This window comes from Balaenoptera physalus (genome assembly GCF_965194825.1).
Source record: "Balaenoptera physalus genome assembly, chromosome: 8".
NCBI classification, from domain to species: Eukaryota; Metazoa; Chordata; class Mammalia; order Artiodactyla; family Balaenopteridae; genus Balaenoptera; species Balaenoptera physalus.
In genome coordinates, this window is record NC_138887.1 from 49,407,548 (window position 1) to 49,428,621 (window position 21,074).

Genomic DNA, 21,074 nt, shown 5'->3' on the forward strand with positions numbered 1-21,074 from the left:
CCATATCCTTTTTAGCACAAGGAGTATATGATTCTTTTTTTAAATTTTTGAATTTTATTTTATTTATTTTTTTATACAACAGGTTCTTATTAGTCTTATTTTAATTTCAAAAAAAATGAAGAATTGTAAAATACAGATTTTCAAAATTTTGTGGAAAATATAAAATTACTCCTAAATGTCTAACTGTAATTTGAGTGATAAATTACCCAGTGTCCATATTTCAGAAGCTGTTTTAATAGGGTGTAAAAACCCAGAAAAAGTAACATAATACCCCTCACCTGCTTGGACAGCAGCTCCTTGCAGAGCGTGTACAATGTAATAAACTTGCGGGCTAGTGAGCGTGCATCCACAAAACCTTCAGCAACTAACAGGATTTCACAGATTAGCTCGATGTCAGGGGCCACCATGGCACAGGGTCTACAAAGTAAATATGCAATTTTGTTTTAAAATGTGATAAGGTAATAAGTACAAATTGCTGAAACCAAGTGATTAATGTATACCAGCATTCTAACCATTCCCAAGCAGGTCAGGGGCCACCATGGCACAGGGTCTACAAAGTAAATATGCAATTTTGTTTTAAAATGTGATAAGGTAATAAGTACAAATTGCTGAAACCAAGTGATTAATGTATACCAGCATTCTAACCATTCCCAAGCAGGTCACAATTACCTCTGTCAATCATAGCTAACGAGACCCTTCACTTCAACTAAAAAATGCCCAGGAGTTACTAGACACACAGAAAAAGGTGGAAAATCTGCAAATGGCAGAAGCACGGGTGTAGGAGCTGAAGGGAAATCTGTGGGTACAATCGGTAAACTTCCATTGTAAGTTGTCACTGCAGAAAGATGAGTGATGTTTTGTGCTAGAGGCCAGCCTTTATCTGTGGCCAGTGCTGTGCTGGTAAACAGTTCAACAACTGGCTCTCCAAAAAATAATGTTTGCTGACTTACATGGAATCAATACCTCCACCATGGCTGATTTCAATCTACCAACACGGAATCACTAAACTTGCAGCTGGCACGAGATGTGAGGTTGTACACCACCATACAGACACAATAGACACAAGTACCCTAAGAGTGTAAGTGTTGATAAACTAATTAGGAGATCATGAGTTTGAATGTTTATCACCTTTGTCTCTAATAGATGTTAATCAAAAGTTTATATAATTTGGTTTTTTATTAGTACCTGTGCTTTACAGCCACCTCACAAGATTCATGAAAAGTTAACCATCAGGTCTTGGGCTTCCCTGGTGGCGCAGGGGTTAAGAATCCACCTGCCAATGCAGGGGACATGGGTTCAAGCCCTGGTCCGGGAAGATCCCACATACTGCGGAGCAACTAAGCCCGTCGCCACAGCTACTGAGCCTGCATGCCTAGAGCCCGTGCTCCACAACTAGAGAAGCCACTGCGATGAGAAGCCCACATACCGCAACGAAGAGTAGCCCCCGCTCGCCGCAACTAGAGAAAGCCCACGTGCAGCAATGAAGACCCAACACAGCCATAAATAAATAAATTAATAAATTTAAAAAATTAAACAACAACAACAATAACAAAAAGTTAACCACCAGCTTTCAAGCTCATACCAGCCATCTCCAACACTGCCTGTGGCCAGCTTGGTTAGACTTTTAAGCTGAAAATTTATCAAAACATAACTTTCAAATTCCCTTCCTTTTGAAGGGAGACTTCCAAAATTTTCTCGCAGGACAATTACCGTTAAAAGCAACATTTGAAAAACTTCCACTCAACTGAAGTCCAGTGCAAAGAAGAAGCCAGAGTAAATAAGTAAATAAGCCTGTCATTTTAGACTTTTCCAGTAATATTTACCCATCTGTTTTTTGTAAATATTATTACAGTCTACTGCAAGCCTATCTAATTTTTCATCCTAAACATTCCTGAGTCTCTGGATCTATGTTATTGACTGCTTCTACCTAAAGTAGCCCCACATTTTTTCCCACAGTTTTTTAAGTAAATAGGGGAGGGAAAAGGCTAGCAAATTTACTTAACTGGTACTTCCACTAACACTGACAACTGATATTCAATGAGTATTCTTCATACCATAAGGGATGCTAAAAGCTTTTCAGGCACTCTCTCACTCAGTTCTCTCAACTCTTTGAGGTGGCTACTCTTCTTATCTGTACTGTATTGAGGTGCAGACTAAGGTTCTGAGCAGTACAAGCACACAGCTGAGGCCACATGGTGGGGGTCATGATACTCTCCAGGCTCAGGCATGCTGCTTCCACTCATGAATACTACTTTCATCACCCACTTGTCCTTCAAACTTTGCTGAGACCAGTCCTGACCCCCATACACAAATGAGTCTGCACTTAGTTAAACCAAATTTATGAAAACTTCACAAAATAATTCCCAATTTTAAGACCCAAATGAAAACATGTATTGATGCAAGATGAACCGTATACAAATGTAAAAGTACTGCAGAGATGGACAATTTTCAAATGAAAATATTCTATAATCATTACATTTATTTCTAGGATAGTTATTCTCTAGAATGTTTTTTTCAAGGAAAATAGACATTATAAAATTGCTATGCTAGAGAGAAAGCTATTTTATGAGGAAAGGAAGATGTTCACTAAAAGGTGCTAGAATAATTGACTATAAGGGAAAAGAATTCTGTTTAAATACTCATTTCATGCTACTTACCAAAATAAGCCCATAACAGATGAAGTACATTTGAAAAGTCATAATATAAAAATTAAAAGAAAATACAAATGAAATATGCTTAAACATCTAGATGGACAGACAAGAAAATTTTAAGCTTATAAGAATTGAAAGACATCACACTAAAAACTACAGAGGTTCTTACATTATATGTGAAGTAGCATATTATTTTGAAGGTAGACTGTGAACAAAGACACGTATTGTAAACATGAAAGAACTCTTTTTTTTTTTTTTTTTTTTTACACAACTCCCAATTTTAATCAGATCAGATCAGATTCAGAGAATACAGGTAATACATTAAGCAGTATGTTCCATATTAAGTTGATTCTAGAGATAATACTGATAAAAAATATTGTCCAAAGAAAGACTTGTTTTTGGTGATAGATGGAAGAGTAAGGGTTACTTTTGGGGCATGGCTCTTGCCTGCAAGGGGGCAAGAAGAAGCCTCCTGGAATACTGGGAATGCCCCTATCTTGATCTGGTTGTCGGGTACATGGTCCATGCATATTAAAAACCCATTGAGTTGTACGTGTGGACATTCATATTTATGTACATTACTATATATATGTTATTCCTCAATAAAAATAACAAAAGACTTTGTCATTTTTACAGAATGGCACCAACATAAAAATTGCATTAACTGAATGGGGCTGAAAACTCAGCAAGAAAGTCCTGCAAAAGAAAGTTCTCCCATGTCTAACTTTTCTAAATATCTGAATGCCCATGATCTCATCCAGCTACCACAACTTCCCTGTGACACAGGCATACAGGAACAATGAAGAGCTAGTGTTTTTTGAGTATGTATCAATACTAGAAGCTTGGTATCTAAGACCTTATTGCATCCTCAGAGCAGCTCTACAAAGCCCACCCTATTATATTTTGCTACTTTATAGATGAGGTTAGGAGAGGTTAAGTAACTTGTCCAAGGGCAGAAGTTGGTAAGTGGTAAATTTAGAACTTGCATCCAGGACTAGCCAACATCCAGCTGGTGCTCTTAACCTCTACCTGTGCTGTAGGGAGGAAAATGTGGTGTCTACTTGAGGGAAGTGACATTAAAGACCACATATAGGGACCAACATGCCCAAGGTAATACAGAGTTAGAGAGGAAAGAGAAACGAACAATATTGAGCTCTAAATGTTCACCAGGATTCGCATGAGTCATTTTTGCATATATGATATTATCTAATACACATCAACATACAATCCACTGAGGTAGCCTTTTGATTTATTCATTTTACAGTTGAGAAAATTAAAATCAGAGAACTAAAGCAAATTGTCCCCAAAGCACAGGACTGGTAGGTGGTAGAGCTGGAATTCAAACCCAAATTGCGGCTCTTTCCAAAAAGCTTGGCTCTGTCTTGAGGTGGGTAGCTAGGAGGAGAACCCAGATACCTGTGATGAGAAGCTGAAAATCCTTTGCTTAAGGTCACTTTGCCTCTGCATCACGAGAGATGGTTCTGGAGGTGTTTGCAAAACAGTGGATGCTCATTCGTAAGGGTCATTTAGACTCTTCCCTCCCAGCCTGGGCGATGAACAAGAATATGCTAAGCCTCGTTCCTTAGTGAAGCAGTCACAGAGAATGGGTGTAGACAGCTGAAATTCACAGGTGCACTTGGATATGGGACGGGGCATCAACATTTAAGCCCCTTTAAATCCCTTCACTTGCAGAGTTCCACAAAGATCACATTACTTTGGGAATGGTGATCTGACAGCTCAGGTCACAGTCCTGCTGCAGCTGATAAAAAGCCACTTCCTGCAGCCGGGCTCGCTCCAGCTCTGAGAGGCTCTGGATGGGGACTGACCTCAGCCGTACGCTGCGACCCGACATACTGTTCCACGTGAAGTCACCCTGACTGTCGTTTCACTCTGCTGCCTCGGGTCCCACACGGCTGCTTGGGCTCTGGACAGGACATCTGTACTTCAGCCAACAGGAAGCCCTCATTGGCGGGGACTTAGTCACATGGTCACAATTAGCTCTGAAATGGGGCCTGTGCTGCTTATTCGAATCTCATTTCTCATAGATCTTTTACCACAGGACAATTTGATCCAGTACTTTCAAATGGAACTATCTCCCCGGGACGCTGGTGCCCAGATTTAGCTGAGGAGCCGAGGTCCTTGGAACCATCTCGGAGCCCCGGCGCGCCAGAGGAGCATGGAGAGGTGGCCACGGTGCTTCTGGGCAGGCCTTCTCCGGGCGCCGGGGGCCCCGAGGAGCTGGCCCCGCGCAGCAGCCGCCGCGCCGGGCGGCTGGGGCGCAGGGGCCTGGGCCCGGGGCCCTCCTAGAGGGTCGGGCTGCCTCCCGCGACTTGGGGTGGGAGCCCTGCCTCCTCCACCACCGCCCTTGCCTCTGAAAGAACTCTTAAAAAGTAAAACTGATAAACCTCTAGCTCATCAAGGAAACAAAGGGAGAGAAGACACAAATTACCCTCATCAGACATGGATTTCAGGACATCACCAGAGATAATAAGAGAATATTATGAACAAATTAATGCCAATAAATTCAACAAATTAATGCCAATAAATTCAACAATTTAGATAACATGGAGAAATTCCTTAAATGATGCAAATCATCACAACTAATTGAAGAAAAAAATCTGGAAAATCTCTGTATCTATTAATTTAATTGATCATTAAAAAGATTCCCACAAAGAAAAATCCAAGCCCAAACGGGTGAATGGCTTCACTGATTAATTCTATCAAATATTTAGGGGGTAAATAATACCAATCCTACACAAACTCTGAACAAAATAGAGAAGGGGACGTATGTCAAGTCATTCATGGGGTCAGCATTATCCTGATGCCAAAACCAGACGAAGATATGACAAGAAGGGACATTACAGAGCAATGTCCCTCATGACATCAATTTTAAAATCCTCAACAAAATAGTACCATATTGAATCCAACAATACATATAAAATAATATCTCCTGACCAAGTGGAGTTTATCCCAGGAATACAACATTGAAGAATTGTTTAGCATTTGAATAATCAATGAGTACAGTTTAGCACATTAACAAAAAGAAGGGAGGGGGGAAATCCATATAAAAACTATTAAAAAAAAAAAAACTTCTGAAAGAAACGTAGTTGAAAAATTTTGCAACCTGGGGCGAGTCAAATGTTCTTAAACAGGATATTTTTAAAAACCATGAAACAAATTGATAAATAATATTTTATTGAATTTAAAACTTTTATCTTTGATGGGCACCATTAAGAAAACGAAAAGCCAAGCCACAAATTGAGAGAAAAATATTTGCAATATGTGTATTTAACAAAGAAACTGTATGCAGAATACAGCACTTCACAAAAGAGGGTATGGGAATGGCCAGTAAGTTACATGTAAAGATGTTCAACATTATTAGCCATCGTGGAAATGCAAGCTAAACCCACAATGACATACCACTACCTATCAGATTCGCTAAAACTAAAAAGACTGATGATACAAATTTTGACAAGAATGTAGAGCAGCTGAAATTTTCATACATTGGTGGTAAGGGTGTAAAATGGTACAACCATCTTGGAAACCAGATTGGCAGCTTCTAATAAAGTCAAACATACATCTGCCATGTGACTTAGCAAATTCATTCACAAATATCTACCCCAAAGAAAACATATATTCACACAAAGACTGTACATGAATGTTCATAGCAGCTTAATTCATAGTAGCCCCAAACTGGAAACAATGTCCATCAACTAGTGAATGGATAAACAAATTGTAGTATGTCTCTCCAATAGAATGTTCATCAGCAACAAAAAGGAACGAACTACTGATATGCTGGACAGCTCAGATGAATCCCCAAACCACAATGTTCAAGGGAAGCAGACAACACAAACAGGCACACACAGTAGGGTTTCACTTACAGGAACTCTAGAAAAGACAAATTTAACCTCGAGTCACAGAAAGGACATCAGTGATGTGAGGGCTTAACTTCAAAGAGGCACAAGAGGATGTCCGGGGGTGTCGGAAACATTCCATATCTTGATTGTGGTAGGGTTTTCACCAGCTGGATACTTAAGTGGGTGCATTTTATTACATGAAATTACACCTGACCAAAGCTGATTTAAATCAGAACAGGTTTGGATGCAACAGCACAAGTTCTCTGACAGACTGCTAATAAGCATATAAACTGTCAGAGTACATTTGGAAAGCAGATCATCGATAAAGATTTTAATCATTCACCAAGTAATTCTACATGTAGGAATCTATTCTGGGTAATAACCTGAAATAAGGATAACACTTCATGTGAAGGGATGTTTACAGCCTGCTATTTTATGATCATAAAAAACTGAAAAGAAAAACACAAGCCCTCCATGTCAGACAATAGGGAATGGTTAAGAAAATTATGGATGAGCTATGGGAGAGACCATTTTGGAGCTACAAAAAAATGGTATTTCCAAAGAATTTTCAATAATATGACAAAGTACTTATGTCAACATATTAAATGAGAACTAAATGAAAATCTAACCTAATATCTTAACCTCATAAAACAGGAATCATAAGAGACTAGATAAAAATACAACAATCATTATTTCTGGGTGGTAAAGTGGTAACTTTTTCTTTATTCGTTTCTGCATTTTCCAAATATTCTGGAGTTTGTGAAAATTATATTTATAATAAAAATATCATTACAAAAGAGCTAGTATTAAATGTTCAAACGTACTATGTAACTTTTACGTAATGATTTTGAGTCCTGGTTTTATATTTCAAAAGAATTAATTTATCATGGTGAAAGTTCTCTCTATAAAGGGATCCCAAAGAAATAATACGGGGTTTTCCACAGAAATTCCCAAGTAAAAACAAATCATTTAACAGTGCAAACCAGCAACGTTAGATGACATGAGTGCTCCAGATGCTAACCCACAAAGCATAACACTTGCCTGAAAAGAGCTTTGAGATTTTCCGGTAATTCGGTTCGACCAGCATATCCTGGGTTCATAGTAATAAATATTCCAACTGATGGCTTCAGTGTGATAGCTTCCCCAAGAAATACAAATCTACCAGAAGAATGTTGACAGAATTAAATGTGTTCACTGAATATGAACGCACATTGACAAATGCAAACCACTGCAAAATGCAAATTATTATTAGGAAGCTGTTTATGCTGTGTAATTTTCTTTAAAATTCATAAGCATACATATTTTGAAGAATGTTCATTAAAAATACACTCCCTTCCCCGAAAGGAATTACAAGTATGGCAAGTATTCCTTTGTGTTTTAGCATGGCTGCAGTATGCTAGAATAGAAAAATGACGACTTGACTACTTTAACAGTTAATGAAAGGTGAGGCCATTTTTGCCTTCAACATGGGCTGCAATTTCTTGAACGTGATACGGTACAGATGCAGAATGTCCATGCTAAGAGGAGAAAGGGACTCCTTGTTCTGTTGTTATTTTGTCTATTTGCTCACCCTCCATCTCTCCCTTCCCTCCCATTTAGTCAACAAATATCTCCTGACCACCACTGAGAGGTAGATTAGTGTGGTACTTGTGACAGCTAGCTCTGGGGCCAGACTGGGAGCATTCAGAGACCAGCTATACCACTTTATGCACATTCCATTCCCTCATCTAATAAAAAAGACAAAGCGTGGAGGATAATAATATTACCTACCTTATTGGATTACATGAGGATTAAAAGAGATTATGTATATAAATGGCTAAGAGTACAGTGCCTAGGGCATGGCAAATACTCAACAGATGTTAGCTATGACTATGGCTATTGTCATGACTTGAAGGTATTGGAGAAGCAGTGAAGGATTTTCAGAAAGCTTTGAAAGGGCCATGAGCCTGTTGATGGCCAGGGCAATGGAACGGTAAAGGGCTGTAGGAGCCAAACTGCAGGACATGTAGAAGGAAACTTCCAAATGGAGGGAAATCAGACAAATAGAAGGCTTTCTCCTGTTGAGAAAGGGGAGGGCTAAAGCGGTTAAGGAGCTGGGCCTCCAACACGGACTAGGGAGGGAAAAGAGACAGCCACGGTTGTTAGGACTAAGAGTTTCTTAGATGCTAGACAATGAAGAGAAGGTGGATTGTGTTTAGTCAAGGTAAGGATGGAGAAATCCTCATTCTCAGAGTATCAGGCTGGGGAAGGCGGACAGGCCTGGCAGGTGGCTAGGGCAGCAGGGTAGCTGAGCGCTCTTCCATTACACAGAGCAGGGACAGCCATAAGCCAGAGGCACGGACCTCAAGGGGGCAGAGCCAGCGAGATGCTGGAAGGCTCTGTGGCTGAGGCACCGTCCCATCTCTTCAGTCCTCGAGGGGAAAGAGAATGTAATAAAACTCCTGAAATCGTGAAGGAGCCTAGCAGCTTGCACATGGGCTAGCAGGACGACGAACAGGTACAAATCACATACGTGCAGACATGGAGACTGTTGAGAAGCATGGTTGGAAATTTTCAGAAATCCTTGCACTGATCAGTTATCTCAATCTCCGTAAGAAAGGATGGCCTCAAAGGCACCTGGGTTACATCAAATAAGAAGATTTTGACTAAAAGCGAAATCAAAGATGTCTGGGGATCAAAGGCGAAGAATCTAACTTCTGTAACATGACATTAGATCAGGGGCAGTTAAGGCAGCAGACATCCGGTCACAGGAAACTGGTTTCCCAGAGCCAAGTGGTGGAAGGACTGAGAATTTTTCTAGAAGGTAGAAAGATCCAGATGTATCTACAATAACTGCGAACTTCTATAATAAGTTCACAGTTTCAAAGGGCTGGATGATCTTCCCCTGATGGGAGACTGACATGTTCTTCTGGATAAGACAGCTGGCTGGGCAAAATACCCTAAGAAATGGGAGTCAATGGGTAGGCCAGATACGTGAGATTTCACTGTATACAAAAATGTTACAAAGGAATCCACAACTGGGTATTATAATACTGATTTCTCAAATGAAGCCATCAAACCCTAAGCACTACGTTTTGTCTTTCAGAGAGTGGCACCAAGTTGGGAAGTGATTAGGTTCTGGCTCCATCTGGAAAGGTTTTGGCCCGAATAGCTGGAAGAATGTGAGGGTGTATTCTACTGGGACAGGACAACTAACAAAGCAAGCGCTAGTGGAAAGACCAGGATTTCAACTTAGGCTATATTAAATAGGAGAGGCCAATGAGACATCAAATGGAGTCTTCAGATGCCCCAAGACAATTGCTGACATTGCATATGTAAGTCTAGATATCACAGAAAGGAGGTCTGGGCAGCTGGTAGCCAGCACCATCAATATGGTATTGAAAGTCACGTGACTAAATGAAATGACCAAGGGAACAAGTAGAGATAGAGAAAAGAAGACACCTGAAGATTGAGGCCTGTGACATCCAACATTAATAGGTCAGGAAATAATAATAAAAAATAATAGCTAACACTGACATGGTGCTATGTATCAGGCACTTGCCCAAGCGTTCTGCATTTAATTCTCACTGTAATCCATAAGGTGGGTACTGTACTTCTCCCCATTTTATAGATGAGAAGAAATCAGCAAAGGAGCAGCCCTGAGGGTGGGGGAAAACTGGGAGGATGTGGAGTCCTGGAACCGATGTGAAGAAAGTGTGTCACGCAGAAGGGAGGGAGTGACTGTGTCAAATGCTGCCAGAAGGTCAAGAAAGATCAGGACTGAGAACTGATAACTGGATTTCGTGTTGTAGAGGGTGCTTATTCTTCCACTGATTAAAGTATGTGATACACCTTTGTTGTAATGAACACTTAAAAAACACGGCTAAAACATAGGAGGTTATTCAAAATAATTCTTCACAATTAACCAGTGTCTTTCATTTTATCCATCTCATGGGACAGGGAGAGGCAGCTGGAGACTGTGAAGATGAGGTCTCCTGCATTGCTCTAAGGTTCTCTTTCTACTTGTAAGAACAGGAAGAAGCTACACGCCACTCACCTCTTCTTCCTGTTTCTGATGGCATCGTGTATCATCTTCACTTGTACTGCCACCACGGAGAGAACTTCCACAGAAATTCGATTGAACTCATCAAAGCAGCCCCAAGCTCCTGTCTGCACCAATCCCTTATAGATATTTCCTATGGACTTAATGATGGAGTGAGGCATTAAGAATGTAACAGAAAAGGGTTTTTAGCTATTAGTTTGACTCATTCCAGGTCAGGAATAATATTGTTAGGATGTATCATTTTATAACTAACTTACTTTGTAGTCCATTTGCTCTGAACAGTTGAATACATAAACTACCATGCCCAGGGCACGGCCAAGATCTTTGGTGGTTTCTGTTTTCCCTGTACCAGCCGGGCCAGCGGGAGCCCCACTCATGGTGAGATGAAGTGACTGAGTTAAAGTAATGTAACACCTTTAAGTAAAAGAAAACACAGATATTACGATCTTCTATGAGATTCCTAGAAGATGTGAGGGACAATCTAATATTGTTTAAAGTTTAAGAAGTCACGGTCTACGAATCTGGTTGTAACACAAAACACTGACACATCTCTCATTCGTTCATGGTAAGCGTCAGGATAATATCAAATTTAATTTTAGGTTGGCTGTTTAAAAGTAATAGAGAAGAATGTACTGCTTTATTTGTCTCATTTCCTAAGAGCTGCATATTTGAATACAAATGACACTTAATTTGCAATGCTCTTGAATTTCTGATATTTCTAGGTAAACATGTTATTAATATGGCAGACAACATCTCAAACTATTGTTTATAAAAGAAAAATAGGTATCTTGGATGATGAATGAATTAAACACTAACTTTATTAAACTGCTATTTAATAAATACATTAAGAGATGAGATATGTAAACATAAATACAGAGTACGCAAATAATATATACGTATTTCACTGTAAAAAGCAAATATAACAAAGACATAACAATTTATTACGTTAAAATGTATTCAGGAATTCATTTTGAATGTGTCGCTATGTGCGTTTAGATTATGATAATACTTATTTTTGCAGGAAAGATTCAGAGGTTCTTAGACTGAGGAAAATTATGCAAAGACAGAATTTAATACTTGTAAAAGAAGGAAAACTAATAACCGGTGAGGACCTAACGTGAGGTTTCTGCAGACTCATGAATTATTTTTGTCTTAGCACAGACAGTGGATCTAGTGGGAAGACACACACACGGAAGACCCAGGACTAGTGTCTACTCTGCCACTCATCAGATAATCTTAAGTTACATTTCTGACATCAACATGCCTCAGTTTTCTCCTCCATGAAATGAGATTTATCTAGGACTTTATTAAGAAAGCCAACCCAACACGGTGCCCAAGTGGTGACGTCAATGGGCTGCGAAGAAGGCCAAAGGTAAATGCCTTAAAAAATTCAAAGTACTATGCAGATAGAAGCAATTACTTAGGGAAATGGACAGTGTTTCTATATTTTACAGCCATCATGTTTCAGAGCATCTTACAATGAATATGGAATTGAAAGACCCCTGGACTAGGAATTATAGCACTTTTTATGGTGCAGACTATCCCCTATTAATCTTTTCTTGTGGTTCCAAGTTTTGCCTGACATATGACCACCTATATGCTGCAGATGCAGACTACGTTTCCTCCCTGCCTTCCAGCCAGGAGCAGTCAAGTGACCAAGCTCCAGCCAACAATGCTATGTACTGAAATGAGTGTGCAAACCCTGGGATGCCTCCTTCGAGATGTTTTCCCCTTTCCCACTGGCTGAAACAAATGTGCAAACCACGTGTAGCATGTCGGCCACCCAGAAGCCTATACAGCTGGACCATCTTCCTCTGGAATGTCACACAACTGAGACCCCAGCTGCCATGTTACTGAAGGCCTTATATTCTGGGTCTCTCTGGAACAGCAGCTTAGCACCCCCAAACCAATCCACCTGTGTTCCAGCGCAAGTCTCTCAATTACAAGCTGGTTGACTTTGTTCTCTGAACCTGCCCACATAGGGCAGAAGGAAATGCTCTCTGTTCAGTCTACCACACAAGGGGAAGGTCGGCATCAAACAAGACACAATGAAAGTGTTTGAAAGGCAGCATTGTGTTAATGTAAACAATTAGTAAACAATCCAAAGAATGAAATGGGAAAGAAATGTACATAGTGCGAACATCTTATACAGCCCTATTCACTCTATAAAAGGAACATTCATCTTCCTTTTAACTTCCAAATAAACCACATAGTGACTTTTAAATTAAAAAGTTAATAAGCTATTGGCCTCACACATTGGTAATTTTTAAAAAGGCCTCTTCCCCATTTCTCCTGTACCCTGTGCCTCCCCCCACCCCCTTCTCTATGTGCAAGGGCACGTATACAGCAGACTCTAGGCATTTGCAGTTTTGACTCTTCAAGTGATTTTGTCAAGCTACAAAGTTTAATCTCTCACCCTGAAAGCAGTACATAAATTAACTAATTAAGATAGTGAACACCGACTTTTAGTTAGAGACAAGTTAAAGGGAACTGAATTAGAGAAACAATTGCAGAAGCCATACGATTTATCAAGGACAACATCACGAGCAGATTAGTATGTGCAAGAAAGATCACAAAGCTAGTGAGGGAATTCCATCAGCCTCCCAAGGCCACCACTGACCAGCTCGACAGACAGACTTGCAACCGTCTGCCCTTCCGTTCCCAAATAAAGTACACGGCATTGTGGTAACTGGATAACTGGGAATACGCACATGATCTTGAGGTGTGATTTCTCTTTCATGAATGCCAAGGACTAAATATGCTTTCTCCCACCAAATAATTCAGCAGAGGTTGGAATACGAACAAAGAATCTCACGTCAGTGTGACATATCCTTACCTCTACAACATTCTGACCGTGTGTACCTATTAACTTGGAGTCAAGTGGCAATGAACTTTTAAGAATCCCTTGCTGCCGTGACATGCTTGAGCCACACTGGGCTCTGTGTCTATCCCTTGAAGCTGCCAAGCTCCTTTCCATCTTAGAAACTTTGTACTTGTCTTTGCCTGTAACTTTCTGGCCCAGGATGTTTGCATAGCTGGTCCCTTGTTATCATTTGGGTCTTGGCTCAAATGTCCTCTCATACAACCTACAGCGGGCTCTCCCTTCAAGACGCTTTCTAACCTATCACCCTGTGTTATTTTTGTCACAGCATATATTACCACCTAACACAACTTTGTTAATTTGTTTGCTGTTCCTCTTCATTCCCAGCCACTCACACACCACACTCCCCTAGAAAGTGTGCTGTGTGAGAGCAGGAACCCTACCTGCTTGACACTGGGACAGTTCTCAGCGCAGTGCTTCAGAAGTACTGTATCTGTTGAATCATTTCTGTTCTCCTTTTCTTCCTTTCACTGTATGTAATCCTTCAAAAGTGAATTCAATATAGGCAATCCCCGTTTTTACACTTCTAATAAAGGGAGGCAGTTTTGACACTTCTAGTATCAGGGTGTTAGCCATAAATAACCAGAGAGAATGGACTCCGAGATCAAAGATGCTGCCTTGAGCCATATTAACTGCTCATGATTTCATGACGTGTATATACCACATAGCGCCTGTAATTCTGCTTTTCTAATTCGGTTCTCTTTAACGTGTCTCTAACACCAACATTTGCTATGTCACTCAATTAGTGCCTTTGCTTTCTGCTTTCATACAGTTTCGCAGTTTGTTCCTCATCTTCTCACAGTCCTTTATCTTCGATCTCAGACATCTTTACCCATGCTGGGGAACTTTTGGCTTGGTGTTTCCCATCTGACTCCAACTTATCATCGTTACCTGTCAGTTAGAGGAGTAATCACCAGTCGAGGGCTGTTTCCTAAATACTCATAGAAGTACTGCAACTGGGCGTCACAAATATCGACGAGGCAATGTTTCTGGGTGTCCGCCCACCGGTGACGAAGTTGAGAGCGCCAAGCAAAAGCGTGCGGAGTGCTGACCTAAAAACATCACATGACATCACACACAGGACACTGAGAGTTTTAAGGCCACAAATGGAATCTATTAATCTAATCAACTCGGTTGAGTCACACTTTACTCTTAAAGAAATCTCACAAAAGGGAAATCTCTTGTATGCTACTGCAAATTGTAATTGCATGTAGATGGTTGAATACTTGATCAGAAATATGTGTGTAATAAACGTCTTCATTTTAAGAAGGCTATTACTGTAAAACAACATCAGTTTGTTGAAGCAAGGCTTTTTTGCCCTTTTATGAATCACCCCAGTGGATTTGATCACTTTTGTGACTTTATATTCATTATCATTGAAATCAGATGGAAAAACACACTCTGTATTAAAATAGCACACAATCCATTATTTCTGCATGTCAGAGGTAAAAATAAACTATACTTTCAACCAAGTCCATTCTAAAACTGTTCTGCTTTTAGTAGAGATTTCCACGTCATTTCTCATTAAACCAAACAACAGTGTTTTTTCATTGCTATTCCTTCTTATTTTACTCAATTCTATCCATGATTTTCCCACTTTGAAAAAATAATTCCAGTCTCTTTCAAGATCCAATTGACCCAAGGGTTTCTTAGGAATCACTGGAAGTTACCAAAATTATTATCTACTCATTTGTCTGATATCTACATAAGTCTCGACATTGCATATTTATGCATACTACATGAGCAGGAATTAGTCTCTATCTCTTTAAGTACAAAATAAAGAACATATTTTAAATCAAAATGTATCCTGCTGCAAGCAAATCACCACTGATAAAACATAATAAAATGTGCAAGGTCATATTCAAAGACTAGTTATCAATGGCTGATCATCAAATGAGAATACATGGTAATGGTGTTTTGCAAGGATCAGTTTTAGATTAGCAATTAAGCAACATCCTTCACTGATGGTCCTGAACCTGGATCAAGAAGTTTGTTTTTTTTTTAACTTTATGCTTACACAAGGAAGCATTTGCTAGCACTTTGTGAAGAGAATTAAAATCCACTTTGATTTTAATAAATTGAGAAGGAACTAGAAAAACAACAGGAAACATCTCATAATACAAGCATGCATTCAAATTGGGAAAGGAAATGCCACCCTCAAAAAACAAAAGGGATTTGGAAGAAGTAGGTTATGGGCATGGTATGTCAATTTTGTTCACTAAACAAGTGTACTTCAGACATTTTAAGTAGCAGTGTATTTTGGAAAAAGGGTGAGAAATTCTCCGTCCGCATTAAACACTGCCGGTATCTAAGAGACACGTGGACTTTTTAAAGAGATAAGGAAAGAAGGTTAATAACACACTGAAAGGATTAGAAAATAACTTCTTTAAAGAAAGTAATTTAGCTTTCAATGGAAAAGACAAAGGGTGGCCAACATTTCTCTTTCTTCAAAAGGAAAATAACCAAAGGCACACTGAGATGATTTAGGTGGTACACAATCTTACTGCTATTGGCTGGATAAGCCACAGTGGTGGTTATCACAGGCCAATGGATAATTACGTGTAGAGAAGCCAGAAGACAGGGAAATGAACACGTGACTTCTCGTGGTTCCTCCATCCTGACTTAATTTTTGGATGATCTGCATTAGAGGCTCCTGACTTGGTCACACCCTTTGGGATATCACTTGGGATAACTCTCATGAGGATAATATAGTCGCTAACCCAAATAAAAAATACCCAAAGTAAGTGCACTCAGCTTCTTAGGACTAATTAAAATATACAACCTTTAAAAAAAAAAAATGACTTTCTTAGAAGTACTCTTGATAATAAACACCACTTTTAGGAAACAGCAAAAAACACATGAAATTTCTACAAGTAACTTGCCTTCTGAGAAATAAGTTTTGCCACCACATCTCTGGCATGGACATCTATGGTACAAATTGTCATGATCTTCTGCCTGTCTCCAGGTGGAAGCTCTCCCAGCAGAAGTGCAATCAGTGTATTCAACTGAGAAATCTAGAAGGCATATTTTTTAAAGGAGATAATAGTTACAAATACAGAATCTTACAGCTCAATAGTCTTTATATTTGTAAAGGTCCCTTTAGTTTACAAAACTATTCCAAATACATTGTCCCAGCTGGCTGTCAAACCACCCTGGGGGTAGGAGCGGGAGGGAGGGATTTAATTAAAAATTTAAATAGAATAAATATTATTACTGCCCCTCCCCCCTCCACCTTCTGAGCTGAGACTCAGAGAAGACAGGTCAACCTGCAGGTAATGACAAAGCCAGAGGTAGAAGCAAAGTTTCTTGGCTGCACTGAACTCACTCTCCGTGTAACCACGATCTGGTCTGCAACTTTGCTGGAATAGAAATGACTGCAAAATTTTAAAAGATCAAACTGAGTTAATATCTGTCAAGTAGAGTCAGAATTAAATACCAAGTGCTGTTTTGTTTGGTTGGTTTTGGGTATTGTTTGTGTGTTTTTGCATGGGATATAGGATGATCACTCAGAAAAGATTTAAGCGGTACAGCTGATGACTAACCCGCTTAATTCTTATTCATACCCCTATTCTTGTCTACACAAGAATTGTCTTGCCCACCAATTTCTGAGATCAATATTTTTCAAACTACTGGTCTCTTTTCCTAGAATGGAAAGGAATGAAATGGAATGGAATGACATGGAATAGAAAGAAAGAAAAATGCTGCACTACAGTAGTAAGAATATGTATTGTTTTGTGAAAGTTTATTTCAGTTTCATACTTGAGTGTATATGTATGTGTGTAAACTTGATCTGATATAAAATATATCTTACTGTTAATTGTGGTCAGAAAGTTCTGAAGGATACTCTTAGGTGGTCATTCTGTTAGCATGCTTATTTACATAAAACATTCCTGTCTTACTCAAAGCTTATTAACAACAACAACAAAATTCTGCCTTATTCCAGGGTATCATTGTAAAACTATACTGTCCCCTTTCCTGTTTAGCTCTGCAAAGGACAGTCAATGACAAACTGTTAGATCCTGAAAGAATTGGTTCCAAGTGAATATATCATATCATCAAAGGCTCTCAAACCTTTGTACCTACTGTCACAAACATATTCCCTATAGTACTATTACCACATTCCAGAAAACACCAAACAATGCAGACTGCCCAGAGACTGCTGTGCAGCTGCACTGGAGAAGTTCTATAATTACAGTAAGCAAGGAGAAGGCAGGCAGGATGGCATAACCGCAGCATGCACAATTCACATTAAATCAGAGTGTACACCGTGCCAGGCACTAACTAGGGTTATTGTCTGTATCATCTCACGTAATCTTCACAACAGTCTATTATCCTCATTTTCCAGATGAGAAAATTGACTCGTAGGCATATTAACCACAGTTGCTAAACAGGGCAGGGGGAATTCAAATCCAGACACTCTGACTTCAGAGCGTGAGTTCCTACTGATCACATCACACAGATTTCCTGTACCAGCCTCCAAAAGATCAATCCACCCACCACTTTCAAGTTGGACAAATGGTAGTTATGCAAAAAGTATTCCAGAGAGACTTAAAATCAAACACAATGAATAAGTGGTTCAAAGGAATCAAAAATACGTACTTTAGACATTCAGCATATACAACAGCCTTATAGCTGTTGTTGTATATTCTACTTTCAATATCCTACATCTATAAAATGTAGTTACATGAGAAGAAAAGCAGAGACGATTATTATTTCACGTATGCCATGTTCAGTGTTCATCATGATTTTCGGTTCCATGAGGGCAAGGTCTGCATCTGTCTAGCTGAGTGCTTTGTCCCCAGAGCTACTAGCTGTTGAAAAGTAGGTGCTCAGGGACTTCCCTGGTGGCGAAGTGGTTAAGAAACCGCCTGCCAATGCAGGGGACACGGGTTCGATCCCTGATCCGGGAAGATCCCACATGCCGTGGAGCAACTAAGCCCGTGTGCCACAACTACTGAGCCTGCGCTCTGCAGCCCGTGAGCCACAACTACTGAGCCCATGCACTGCAACTACTGAAGCCCGCATGCTCTAGGGCCCGCATGCTGCAACTACTCAAGTCCGTGCGCCTAGAGTCCTGCTCTGCAACAAGAGGAGACACCGCAATGAGAAACCTGCGCACCACAACGAACAGTAGCCCCCGCTCACCGCAACTAGAGAAAGCCCACGCGCAGCAACAAAGACCCAATGCAGCCAAAAAACAAACAAACAAACAAAACTGAAAAGTAGGTGTTCAGTGCATGCTTGAGCACTGAGTAGATGACTGAATGAACAGTAATAGCGTATACACATGTAAGTTTCTCAACAAAATTTATAGGCATGCTGGTTAGAAAGAAGGTACTTTGGCATTGGATATTTTCTATCTCGGTCAAGATATCCAGTCTTTAGAGTCACAAATCTTACACCAGTACCAGTACTTGGTTAGAAAGAGTTGGTTGTATCAACAGTAATAATATTTTATGCCTCTTAAGAACATTTTTCAAGTGCTTTCACAAGCAATGTCTTGTCTGAGCTTCCCTGTGATTTCTCCATTATTGATTCCTTTTTCACAAAAGTTCTGTCAAGTGACAGATGATTAAAAATACAGCTCATCAATATTATCTGGACAGCATTATATGTTGGAGATCTTATACTGTCTCTCAAGATTAAACTTTTCCAATGATGCTCTTTTGTAAGTAATAAAATTCTGTACCCACACACACACACAAATAGTAGTTATAAAATATCTATCACTTGCACAGTGCCATCAGGCAGCAATTACTATACATTCATATTGTAACTGCATACAAGTTTATGGTCTGTGACATATATAAAATGTTCCTCAGCAGCTTTTAAGAAAAATATACTTTATCATGTAATCAGCACTTATTCTTGCCCTTGATTAAAGAAACGTCACATGATTTTCTACTGGAGCAAGGATGTTTGTCTCAGGTCAAAAACATCCCTCTGAAACTCAAGTGGCTGTTTTCCCGGTACACCTTGGTTCAGCTGGAGCATATGTACGGTGTATCTTGAACCAGAAAGAAGCCTACCTTTACTTACAGTCCAAACTCCTATCCATGAACACAAAGCCTTCCATGACCTCCCATCACTCTTTTCCCACCTGACATCACTCCAACCATCCTGGACTTCTCTTCGTTTCTCCATCATGGCTGCTCCAAGGTCACAGAGACTGTTTCACCTGTCTGGAGTCATTTTCCCTCTGATCTTTGTACAGCTGGCTTCCTCTCATTATTCAAGTCTTAGTTTAAGTTCACCTCCTCAGATCAGCCTTCCTTGGCCATCCTATTTCCACCTACCCAGTTATTCTACATGTTCCTAATTTATCTTCTTCATGGTTCTTACTAGTATCTTATCATTCACTTATTTACGTCCTTGTTTGCTGTTTGTCTCTTCTGCTTGACTGTAAGCTCTCAAGGAGCAAGGTCCTTATCTGTCTTATTCAACACTACATTCTCACATGTAGCATAGCAGCCAGCACAAAGCATGTACTCAGGAAACACTCGTATGAATAAACAAAGGAAGAAATGAATGACAGCAATAATACACACCAGAACAACATTTTGTTCTCTCATCCCCTCATTCACACAACACTAACGTCGTTACTGTTTCCAGAACTTATAGGTCAATGAGGAATGCAGATAAATAATTACAATTGTTTTGCTAGGGCAAGTACAGAGTACTATGACAGCACACAGAAATAGGACCTTCCTTAATCGAGAGCTTGGAAAGACATTTTACAGGAGAGGGTATTTATGCTGAGACCTAAAGAGTGAGTACGATTTAGGCTGTAGAGAGTTCAGGGGTTTCCCACCCAGGGAGGCAGTGTTTAAGCCACAGGAAGCAGCTCAGGATATGGCAGGTGGCCCTGGGAGGGAACTGAAAGAAGTCTGGGATGGTGAGAGGGGAAGGGAGAGGCAGACCAGGTATGTAAGGATGCTGTAGAGGGAAGCGGGGTCCCAAACATGCAGGGCTGGGCCAGCTTTCTGAGGGTCTGAACTTCAATCCAAGGGCAAGAAGACACTGGTGAAGGGTTTAGGGAGGTGGGGTGATAATCGGATGTGTGTTTCTAAGAGATTTCTCTGCCTCTAGTATGATTAATTGGAGGGAAACAGGATTGGAGAAAAAAGACCAGAGAAGAGGATGCTATACTCTTTCAGGTGAGAAAAGAGTAGCTGGGACTAGGTTATTAACAAAGTAGTGAAGGAAACAGTAAGAATAAATATATTTAGGGCAACTGAAGAGACTTGGTGGTTGACTGGGTATCAGGTGAAAGAGGAGTCAAATGGGCTTCTAGTCTGAGCAACTGGTGAAGAGTGTCGGTGTTTTTTAATGAACTTGGGAAGCACTGAAGAAGCAGGTTTGAGAAGAGTAAATATATTTTGAATGTTCTAGGCTGGACGTGCCTGTCAAATTTCCAGTGGACAAGTCCAATGTGCCCCTGACTCCACTTCAGGAGAAAGGCCTGAGCTGGAGGTCAAAGTCACCAGCATATTACAACAGAAACTGAGCAGCCATAAGGGCAGATGAGATTAGCCAGGGATATGTGGTGTGGTGACAAGAAAAAGGGATCTAAGTTAGAGCCACAAGGAACAGTTAAGGGGCAGGAGGAGGAAGAGGAACAAGGAAAGAAAACTGAAGAATAA

At 40.1% G+C, this 21,074-nt stretch overlaps 1 protein-coding gene across 1 annotated transcript in view; it reads right to left on the reverse strand.

Moving 5' to 3' along the window:
• Positions 1–21,074, reverse strand: part of DNAH11 (dynein axonemal heavy chain 11) — a 312,569-nt gene that overhangs the window by 174,975 nt on the left and 116,520 nt on the right. Inside the window, exons 31-36 of the mRNA XM_082472819.1 lie at positions 16,314–16,445; positions 14,323–14,483; positions 10,808–10,964; positions 10,545–10,690; positions 7,550–7,666; positions 279–417 (exon numbers count right to left, since the gene is read on the reverse strand). Of these exons, the coding sequence (XP_082328945.1) occupies positions 279–417; positions 7,550–7,666; positions 10,545–10,690; positions 10,808–10,964; positions 14,323–14,483; positions 16,314–16,445 (852 nt within the window). The remainder of the gene's footprint in view (positions 1–278; positions 418–7,549; positions 7,667–10,544; positions 10,691–10,807; positions 10,965–14,322; positions 14,484–16,313; positions 16,446–21,074) is intronic.